Below are 10,883 nucleotides of genomic sequence, written 5' to 3'. Positions count from 1 at the left end.
CCGAAGCGCCGCTGACTCGGGGCGCACGGGCGGGCCAGGCCGCGGCAACTCGGCGCCCGCCGCCCGACTCGCCCGAGAACCGAGTGCACCAGTGCGGACCTGGCGGGCGGCCGCGGCTCTGCACCCCGCTGCGCCCAGCCGGGGCCCGCGCTCCGGGGGCGCTGGGACACTGGGACGACGGAGGACTGAGCGAAGGCGGGAGGAGGGGACGTCCGGCTGTAGGAACGCGAGTGTCTGCGGCAAACTACTAGTTGGAGCGACGGCTGGAGAAGCGTGCGGAGCGGCGGGGGGGGGCGCCGCACCCCGNGGAGGAGGGGACGTCCGGCTGTAGGAACGCGAGTGTCTGCGGCAAACTACTAGTTGGAGCGACGGCTGGAGAAGCGTGGCGGAGCGGCGGGGCGGCACGCTGCACCCTGAGCCCCCGGCCTCGGTGCCCAGGCGGCCGTTCTGGAAGGATTCCCGGGCCCGGCCCCGGGCCCGAGCCCTCGCGAACCCGCCTCTCAACTTCCTCAAGCAGTCTGGGGTCGTTCGTCTCCCCGGGCGGAGGTCTCTGTCCAAAGGACAGTGCGTTCCCTGGAGCACAGAGATCCACCCGCTGCCCACTCGGTCCCCTGCCACAGCCCCAACAGCACCCTCCAGGCCCCGCGCCCCCACAGGGGGAGGAATTGCGTTTCGCGTGAGCCCGCAGTGGTGACAGTCCTGAGCACCTCTTCCTTGTTCTGTCAGGCTCCCCTCCAGCTGATGGACTTCTGGACCACAGGAGCCCTGGCTTTTCACCTCTATACCCCTACACTCCAGCACCCAGCATGGGGCAGGGCACTGTCCCTCCTCCACCTCCGCGCTAGTCCTTAGCCTAAATTCAATGACTAGTCGTCATTCTGCTGCATAACCTCTCCTCGCTGTCCCCTCCCTTATTTAGAGGATCTATCCAGCATTTTCATGTGGCTGACCCATGACCCGGTGAAATCCAACTGCCTACCCCCACCCCACTACTAAAGGGGTTGGAGAATCACACAGCTAACCTGTCCCCAGCACTTGATCTTCATGACCCATGACTCAGGTGGACCCTTCCTGCTGCCCAGGAAGCATTTCCACAATCTCTTTAGAAACCAGTTTCATATGTTTCTCCCCAAACCTACAAAAAGCTGATTGCCATCCTCACTCTGTTTGCTCCCTATTTACCGAGTAAAGAACTTCTCCAGGCTCCCAGCCTCCTAACCCCCATCAGCATCTGTCCCCAAATCCTTTGCCTTCTCTCCCATTGTTTTGAATGAAGCATCTGTATCCCTGAGACCAGCTGGCCATGTGGGCACTAGATCCTACCCCTCTTAGTCCCTCAGTGACAAGTCTGAGGCTGTCTTCTCCCCAACCTTAAAGGTTGCACCTACCTGTTCTAGCTGGCTGGGGACCTCATCCTCCTGACCCTCCCACTCTCTCTGGGTAACCCTGCCTACCCTCATAATGAGGTGGAGCCTTGCTTCCTCTCCAACCTTCAGACCTCCCTCCTCCCTGCTCCAGGTAGATCCTGTCCCGTCGGAGCCCATCTCCGGGCAATAGCTGTGGCTTTAGTGAAGGGCAAAAATCCCGAGCCATTCTCCAGGAGGGATGGGCTTATACCCTGTGAATGGACAAGCCCAGCTCCCTCTCCTGTGGATCCAATGGCCTACGAGCTATAGGATGGAGCAGACACCAACGACAGCAGACCAGAGAGAAAAACGGTCTGCCTGGGGCCAGGATGACTGTGGAGCTATACGTTGTATATGCCCAGGGACCACCAGGTCTCTGGATCATGTCTCTGGATCATGCCGGGCCTAGTATTCAATGGGAGTTCCTGCCAAGGGGACAGGTATTGGGAGTGAAGATCACTTTAAGACTGTTTATTATTAAAGTCTACTTGCAGCAAGATTTCACTTACTAGAAGCCTGAATCTTCCGTGCTGATGCCCCTGACTTCGGCAGCATCAGTGCACCCACAGCACCCAAACACCTCCCCTGAGGCATTTCCTCTACTACCCTCTCCTGCCTGGGCCACTGCAGGGGCCTCCTAGCTGGTCACCTCTGGTCCGTGATCCACACTGGGGCCAGGCGATCCTAAAACAAATATGATCAGGCCTCAAAGGCCTGCCTTGTTCCTGGGATAGAGCCCAGACCCCTTACCTCCACCCGCAGGGAAAGGCCACTCCACCCCTTGCTCTGAGTCCCTGCTTCAGTGCCTTCTCAGTTTGGAGAGCATGCTGAGCTCTCTTCCAACTTGGAGCTCTGCTGTCCCCTCTGTGCACAAATGCCTTCCCCTCTCTCTTTCCAGGGCCACCCCCATTCATCCTTAGGCCTCAGCTTACAGATGGCTTCCTGACATTCTGGTCTAGACCGGGTCCCTCTGGCAAACAACCAGAGGGCTGCACTTTTCCTTCTTGGCACCCACTGTAATCGAAAGGAGTCACTAGCTGTAATCACCTGTTTGAGGTCTAGGTAGATGGTGGAGTCAATGAGGGGAGAGACCAAGGCTGTTTCAGTCAGCCAGGTATTCCCTGTGCACAGTAAGGGCCGGCCTAGGGCTGGCGCAGCAGACCGTGGCCTTTCCATCCCATGATGAGGCTAAGCCGATGGTTCTCCAGGAGGGCAGTACTGCCCCCTGGGGGAATTTTGGATATGATGATTTGGGATATGTGTATTTTTTTACTGTCCCAATGATTCTAGGCTGTGCTCCTTTTCCCCAGCTTCCCACCACCTGCCACCACCTCCTGCTCTAATCTGCCAGAGGCACAACAGGAAATCTGTAGGGAGCATATCTAATATTTCCAGAGGAATATTCCAAGGGACTTGTACAAACATTTGGCTTGTGTCCAAGGAACAGGGGCCTACACGTCTGTTCCGTAAACCAGAAAATCAGCCTCTGGTGGCCTGAGCCCGGGACACTTCCTGAGGCCTCTTTCCCCTCCCCAACCTCTAGCTTCCCAGCCTGGCTGCCCTTCACTTCTCCTTTCTGAAATGGCTGACTGTTCCCTTGGAAATATCCTAGTGCAGCCAAGGCGTAAAGGGGGCTTCCTCCCAAGGGGACTTGTATCAGGAACGCAGTTCTCATGGACAGTGTGCTGGGACCTCAACTTGTCCCCCTCCTTCTATGTTCTCCCCTTCTTCCACAGAAATTTTGCATACTTCTACCTGGACACATGGCCAGCCAAACAGAAAGACTACATTTCCCAGCCTCCCTCACAGCTGGGTACGTCCATGAGGCTAAGTGATGAGCAGAAGGGATCTACGGAAGGGTCTGGTTGTGCCCTTAAAGGGAAGGGGCACGCCTGCCCATGCTGCGGTACAGGCTGTGATGGAGAGCCATCACCAACCCTGTTGTCACGGGGACCCCTGGGGATGGCAGAGCAACAAAACAGAGGCATCCGGGGTCCAGGACAGCCTTGCTGGTCAGAACCCACCAGCCAGGACTCCCCACACTTCAACTGCTAGGTGAGTGAGAGGGACGCTTTTGTTCACAGCCGGTTAGCGAGAGCTCACTTGCAGCCAGGTCTGCGTCCCACCTGACGCTGCAGGTAAGGGCAGCTCCTCCGCTGCCCGGACCACTCCGGGACCTCTCCGAAGGTGCATGGGGGTCATCAGGGGGTGAGGGGAACTGTTTGGAAGCTGAGTTTGCATAGCAAGCCCAGTCTTTACTTGACATCGTGTTAATTGCAACAAAATCTCAGGGCTGATAGAGGTAAGGGGGAGCGCTCCCCAATTTGCCCCATCACCCCCCTGGTGTAGGCAGGGATAGGACCTCACTGAGAATCCCAAGGAAGAGGAGACTGTCTGTCTGTTGTCCCAAGAGCCCAGGACTAGAGTCTCCGAGACTGAATGAAACACTGTCCTTCAGATGCTGTCACTGGTGTCCCCTGCGGACGCGTCCGGCCTACAGACTTACTGTCTTTGAGCAACACAATGTTTTGTAACAAAATCATACCTTAACTCAACGTTAGGGGATTTCTCATACAAATGCGGATGTATAGCTTCTCTTGAAAAATCTGAGTAGCTGGCACACGGGCCCAAATTCTCTGCCCGTCACTGATTATCTGGCCCCTCTGGACCAGGACATGCACTCTCAGCTCACCCCACTTGCCTCCACTCACCCGAAATGCGACATGCGTGTGCTTTCCCCTCTGGCCTCCTCTTCCCACACCACCTGTCGTGCTCCCATTGGCATGTGAGTGTTTGATCCCTGCCCCCTTCTGTCACCTATTAGGAGTCCTATCTCCCTGCCCCAGTGGAAGAAGAGGTACTTCTTACACCGCCTCTTCTCGTGGCTGGAGTTGGGCCATCTGGCCTCCTTTGGCTCAAGTCTCTGTTTTTACCAAGCCCTGACATGGGGTGACCAGGGAGCAAACAAACCTTGCCCCTCTGCTCAGTGACATCAACCTTGAGAGGAACACTCTCCCTGTGGGTTTGCAGGATTCCTTTAGGGACACAAGGGCCAAAGGCCCAAAACTTCCAAGAGTATGGCTGGTCCACGAAATCTTTGTGCCCTCTCCTCATATTCATTGAAGAGTCTGCGTTCCATGGGTATCCCAATCCAAAGCTGGGATCGAAGGGGCACCTGCGTGTCCACCAAGGGTGTAGAACACATGGGCAGCAGTGACTCTCGCTATGGCCATGATGATGGGACTGCCTGGGAAAAGCCATCCTGTAGTGGGAACAATCAGATGGTCCTGGGCTTCCATCCCAGTCCACCCTTTGCTAGCTGTGTGCCCTGAAGCATGTGACTTGACCTTTCAGCTCAGAACGGGCTGCTCCAGGAAGGGCAGCCAGAGGAGACAAGACCAGGGTCCCTTGAAGCAGAGGGGATGGCCACTCACCACTGAGCTCATTGTGCCCAGTCTGGTAGGACCGTGGCTGGACAAGCAGCTGATGACTGGAATGACCAGGTAAAAAAGATAGTGATAGTCTTCTTGGGTGTATGAAATGATTTCTTATACCAACTATAATAACAATTAGAATAAATACATGTATAATCATACATAATTATAATAGTTAACATGTATTGAGTGCCAAGCAATATTTAAAGAGACTGGGCTCCAGGGTGTGAACAGACCTGGGTTCAAACCCTGCCCCTCCGCTTTTGGCTGCTTATCTCTTGAAAATCGAAGCTAAGACCCAAAGGTGATTGTGAATTGGTTAAAAATGGGGCTCTGGGGCCAGATCGCATGGGCTTGATTCCCAACTCCACGACTTACCAGTGTATAACTTAATCTCTTTGTGCCATAGTTTTCTCATCTGTAAAATGGGGGTGATAATAGTTGCTATTATATATGCTTGCTAGGTGCGTTAAATGTCTACCTACAAGTACCTGGTACGAATCATAGCTGGAACATGATATAGCTCATGGTAAATGCGTTCTATGTGGAACAGTGCCTAGCATCTAGTAAGCTCAGTATCTGTTAAATATGTCTCTTTCAAAGGGTTGTTGTGGGGTTTTAAAGAAACAGCATCTGAAAATGGTACATTGTTTGTGCCTAATGAATGCCCATTCTCTCTCCTTGTAATGAATACACATTTTTAAAATCAGAATCCTCCATGTTTTGGTCATTTGTCTTATAGGCGCTCCCTGCAGCCTTGTACTCCCCCACCACTTGGACTCAGCCTCATGCAGGGTACCCCAAACACTGCCCCCGCCCCTGTGCTGGCTCAGGCCCAGGCTGCCCTGGCTGTGGGCAGCCCATGGTATGCTCTCTAAAGCGCTTTCTTATTCATGAGCCATGGGTGCTGAGAACAACAGAGGGCAGTGAGGAGGGGGGCGGGGTGAGGACGGGAGGTACTTTGACCCCTGTGTGACCTTGGCCAGGCTCCTGCACTTCTCTGTGAGTATTTGCTCATCTCTGAAGGGGAACAATTTCTCTGCCCTTTGGCCTCACAAAGCTGCTGTGAGCCTGAAATGAACTTATGCATGCACAGAGGAAGTGTCGGTAACGGATATTATAATCAGGTAGCCAAAGGAGGGACTTTATGGGCCCCAAACCTAAAAGGGCCTGGGAAGGCCAGATCCAGGGTCACTGGTGAGGGAATACTTCCCAGAAGGCTGTTTTGCTCTGAGTAGTGTGTCTCCGAGACCAGAGCCTTCTGTGTAATCATTCACCAATCTGGCCCTGGCTGAGAGAAGGAGGGTGAGCAGGCCCAAATGCTGTGGTGAGGCCAAATTTGGACATGGGTTAAGCACTTGGCCGGTGCAGGAGGTGGAATGTGTCCAGGGCTGGGGAAGGGAGGGACTGCATTCCCTGTGACTGCCTGGCAGTGACTGCCACGACTGGGAGTGGGGGGCTCCAGCCAGTCCCCTCTGGGGGCACTCACTGTCAGCATAGACAACCTACTCCTTTTCTTCCCAGGGAAGGAAGAACCCACCCAGAGGAGCCAGGCAGCAGGCAAAGGGCAAGAGTGCAGACTGACATAAGGCAGATGGGGGGAGGGGCTCAGTCAGGGGCACGGATGGAGGATGAAGGATGGGGGATGGGGAAGACTGCCCCACAGAGAGCAGCGGAGCCTTACTCCTGTGGGCATAGCTCTTCAGGGATCAGAAAGTGCTTCTCCATATATTATTCATTCTTTCCTTTCTCCTGCTAGGGTTCAGAGCCTGGCCTGGGTAGGGCAAGTATGTGGGTGTTAGGGTGGGGGGGATTGGGAGATGGGGGTTGTGATCAGGGAAGGAAAATCTGATTCAGACTGAATGGGCACTAGAGGAGACAAGACCCCTGAGAACACAGGCAGGGCTACACAGTGCCCCCCGCCCCGCCCCGCCCCGAGGTTCTTTTATGCACTGGTCTAGAGGGTACCATTCACAAAGCCTGCTCAGCCCTCGGGCCAGGGCACATGGAGGAGGAAGGGGTACTGGAGCAAGAGGCAGCTATTCAATGCACAGGGTTTTCCCCCTTCCTCCAAGGTGACACTGCCCTTCTTCCCCTCAGTCACGGGGATATTCACAGTGGAACGGTGCTCCCCAGAGCTGAGCAACGAGGAGCCCAAGGCCCTCCATGAGGCGGCTGGCCTGGCCTGCCCAGTGCTGAGGATGCAGAGGAAGTGTGGAGGCCCCCCATTCATGTCTTTGTCTTCCCCCTGGAAACACCTGGATAAAGTTCATTTCCGGAGGCAACTATGGGAAACTGGTCAAGAACAGGTCAAAGCAGAATGTTAGCAAAAAAGCACAGCTGGAGTGTCACCTCCCACTCCCCCTCTGTCCCTCCTCTTGGCTCAGGCTGCTTCCCAGGCCACAGGCCCATTCAGAGAGCCCACATTTCACATCCAGGAGTGTGTGAGCTCATGCCCCGGTTAGGACACATCTGTGTGTGCTGCTGTGGACACATGCCCTGGTTCTCTGAACCTCTACCCCTTGCAACATCAGAGATGTCACATGCGCTCCTGGGCGGACATGCGTGTGGGAGCACATGTGCACACAGGCTTCTGTGAACAGGAAGACCCAGGAGCTCGAAAAGAGAGGTCTGCTGAATGGCCAGGGACCTGTCATTGCTATGATTTCGGGGGGCCTGGGATGAAGCCAGGTCTTCGAAGAGAAGGAAAGTGATAAGTCATGGAGACTAAGAACACCCCTCCCCACCCCGGGGCTGGTGGGGGGTGGACTCTCATACTCTGGTCCTTCTCCCCCAGTATGGCCCCAAACCCAGAGACCCAGCTGGGTAGGCCAAGGCTCTGACTTGGCCCACAGGGGTTCCAGGTAAATAGATGGGGCCTGGCCCTCACCTCCTGGAGGAAAAGTCCATTCAGGACCACAGGAAGATTTCACTGGGGGAGGTCCCAGTCTGATAGGGGAGCGGACTCCTTTGTTCAAGGATGATGAAGATAGCACTCCCCAGATACCACTCCCCCAACAAGTTCCAGTCTGGTGGGGGGCGGGGGGAGAGGGGAGAAAGTTCATAGAGGTTGGTGCTGGTGTCAGCTTTGCCAGCTGCTACATTTCTCCCACCCTGTGCCCAAAGCAAGAGTAGGATCCCTGGACAGGTGGGCGGTGCTTCTGCCCCCAGTGGCCACCTGCCTGCCAACCCAGCCTGTGATACAGAGCTGGGGCCTAGGAGAGGGGCCAGGCCCAGGCCCAGGAAGAGAGCTGGGCTATAAATAGGCCTGAGACCCAGCCCTCCCCTCCGCGGAGAGGAGGGGATCCCTGCAGTACAACGCTGGCCGCCCACAGCGCGGAAAAAGACTTCTTTTAAGAGATCCAGAAGAGTGAGAGGAGAGATGCTCGCCCTGTCCTCCAGGCCCACCTTAGTTCCAACCTCGCCTCAGCTTCCAGGCCCCAGAGAAGTACGGTTCAGCCACCTCTCTCGTTGCCTCAGTTTCCCTGTGGGTCGCCCCTTCCCGAGGATGTGGGTCTCCACGACCACCAAAGCCAGTCTGGCCGCGGTGTGGTCTCTTCTCTCCCATCCCGGAGTTCTCTGGGTCACCTCTGCGACCCCCACCCTCCCCGCACTGCCGGGATGCCGGCTCCTCCTACCTGCAAACACCGCAGAGCAGTAGGCATCGCTGATGTCGGTGTCCGGGGTGTGGACATTCTCGGCATAGAGGATGAAGACCCTCAGCATGACTGGCACGAGTTAAGGGCCCCTTGCGCCCAGGGCGCGGAGAGGGCTGGGGAAGATCAGGGAGGATCGAGGCGCAGCTGGTGGGTCTCCTCGCTGGAGAAGGCTGGAGGAGGGAGGCCGGTTGGGATCGCTGGCTCCCGGCTCAGATCTGCTGCTTTTGAAGAGAAACAGGCCAGACCCGGGCTGCTCCAGTGGGCTACACTCTGTCCCCGCACCAGCCGCTCTGACTCCGCTTGTCAGCGGGCGCTCGGAGAACAGGGGCTTCTGCTCATCTTCCACCCCCGCCGCCCGACCCGGGCTCGGCTGAGCTGTAATTCAATGCTCCTGCCACAGACTCTCCCAATGACAAGGCATTTTGCACCTGGCCGGGCAACAGCGGACGGGGCGGCGGCCGCGATGGCGGGGGGCTGGCCCAGGGCTCCCGACGCCCAGCGCAGTCCAGATCTCGCTCCCGACAGGAGAAAGGCTCAGGCCCTCCCCCGACCTTCCACCCGCCCCCGGCCGTGCGCCTCACCAAGACGCTCGCCTCCTCTGGCCGCCAGGATTCGAGCACTCTCTGTTGGAGTCTACCGGCCGCTCTGAGGACCAGGTGGGGGGCAGGCGCACGGACCGCGCTTTCCAGAGAAGACGGGAGCTGAGGAATCGCGTTGACCGGCCTCATCTGGCTGCCTTAAAAACCTTGTCCCCCATTTTTTTGGCTGTAAAAGCAACACCTGTTACTTTTAACACAAAAGCCTAAAGGAAAGAAATCTCAGCCTGAAAAAAAAATAGTATTAACATTTTGATATTGACCAATCCAGGCTTTTTCCTCTGAATGTGTGTGTGTGTGTGTGTGTGTGTGTGTGTGTGTGTGTGTGAGAATTACAGTATTTATTATATTTCTGAGATCTATGTATATGCAGTTCCGTGTCCTATGTTTTCATGTAATGTTTCATTATAAATTTTTCATGGACAATCTTTTCAATAGCTATGTCATTTTGTATCATATGAATGTGCTAGACTTACCAAGGTTTTTCCCATTGTTACACATCACTATGATAATAGCGAGACATACTTTTTTATGTAAAAACTGGGATATAAGCCCATCTTGGGCCCCTTCTGCTAGTTCCTTAGGTTGGATTCTCAGCCTTGGAATGATAAAGTTGCAGGACGGGCCTTTTTTAGGTCCTGGTGCCTATTGCTAAACTGCTCTCTGGGCGCTGTGCAGATCCACACTCCCAGAAGTTGGGTGACTCACCTTCTAAAGAGGGCAACTTGGATGGGTGTACAGCCATCAGCCAAATGTCTCCCCCAGCAACCCTGGGGGTAGCACACACACCCAGGGCCAGAACAGGGAACCGCTTTGCCCCATAGCCTGTACCAGGTGGGAACATCACTCCCTGAAAGGTCTGTAATTTTAAAATCAGGATAGCAAACATTTCCTGTGGTCACCTGTGGTCCTCCTGCAGCAACATGTGCCTCCTCTTTTCTTTGCCTCCAGCACACTATGTGGTTGGGGAGGAGAGAAAAAAGGGTGGTTGAAATTCAGTCATTGTAACAGGCATGTATCAAATCCTATAACATGCCAAGTACTGTCCTGCGTGATGGGGACACAATGAGGAGCAGAAGTGGCTTGCTTCCTGTTATGGGCTGAATTGTGTCCCCTCTCCCCAAATTCCTATGTTGAAAATCTACATGTTAATGCAAATGCCCTAACCCCCCAGTTAGGGATGTGATGTATTTGGAATTAGGGCCTTTACAGAGGTGATTAAATTAAAACAAGATTGTGGGCTCTAATCCAATCTGACAAGAGGAAATCTGGACACAGAGACACCAGGGATGTATGCACACAGAGGAAAGACCATACAAGCAACCAGTGAGAAGATGGCCCTCTGAAAGCCAAGGAGAAAGGCCTCAGAAGAAACCAAATTTGCCAATCAATAACCTAATCTTGGATTTCTAGCTTCCAGAACTGTGAGAAAATAAATTTCTATTAAGACACCCAGTCTGTGGTGTATTGTTATGGCAGTTTGAGAAAACTAATATAGTCTCTGATTGCAAGGAGTTTCTTTCCACTGTAGAGGAGGAAACTGACACTTATGAAATAATCAAGCCAATCATTTACCATTACAGATCTGTCAGTGCAAAAAAGAACAGAAAATGGGGCCCTCATGTAATTCTAGGGACAATGAGAGCTATCTGGGATGAGAGATGAAGGCCAATTAGGAGTTCATTGGACAAGACTGAGGTCCGGGCAGAGGAAAGGGGTGTTCTAGAGAACAGTAAGGGAATGTCCTGGGGCGGGGGTGGGGGTGGGAGAAAGACCACTGGTGTAGAG

The 10,883-nt window shown here is 54.6% G+C and overlaps 1 protein-coding gene across 1 annotated transcript in view; it reads right to left on the bottom strand.

The window, feature by feature from the left end:
• Positions 1-9,054, bottom strand: part of DYSF (dysferlin) — a 208,483-nt gene extending 199,429 nt beyond the window's left edge. The window contains exon 1 of the mRNA XM_034657277.1: positions 8,479-9,054. Coding sequence (XP_034513168.1) covers positions 8,479-8,566 — 88 coding nt within the window. The 5' untranslated portion in view covers positions 8,567-9,054. The remainder of the gene's footprint in view (positions 1-8,478) is intronic.
• Positions 9,055-10,883: the final 1,829 nt, after the last annotated feature.

The sequence above is a fragment of the Ailuropoda melanoleuca genome, chromosome 4, assembly GCF_002007445.2.
Source record: "Ailuropoda melanoleuca isolate Jingjing chromosome 4, ASM200744v2, whole genome shotgun sequence".
Lineage (NCBI taxonomy): Eukaryota > Metazoa > Chordata > Mammalia > Carnivora > Ursidae > Ailuropoda > Ailuropoda melanoleuca.
The sequence above is the reverse complement of the archived record's forward strand: the minus strand, read 5'-3'. Positions and strand labels throughout refer to the sequence as shown.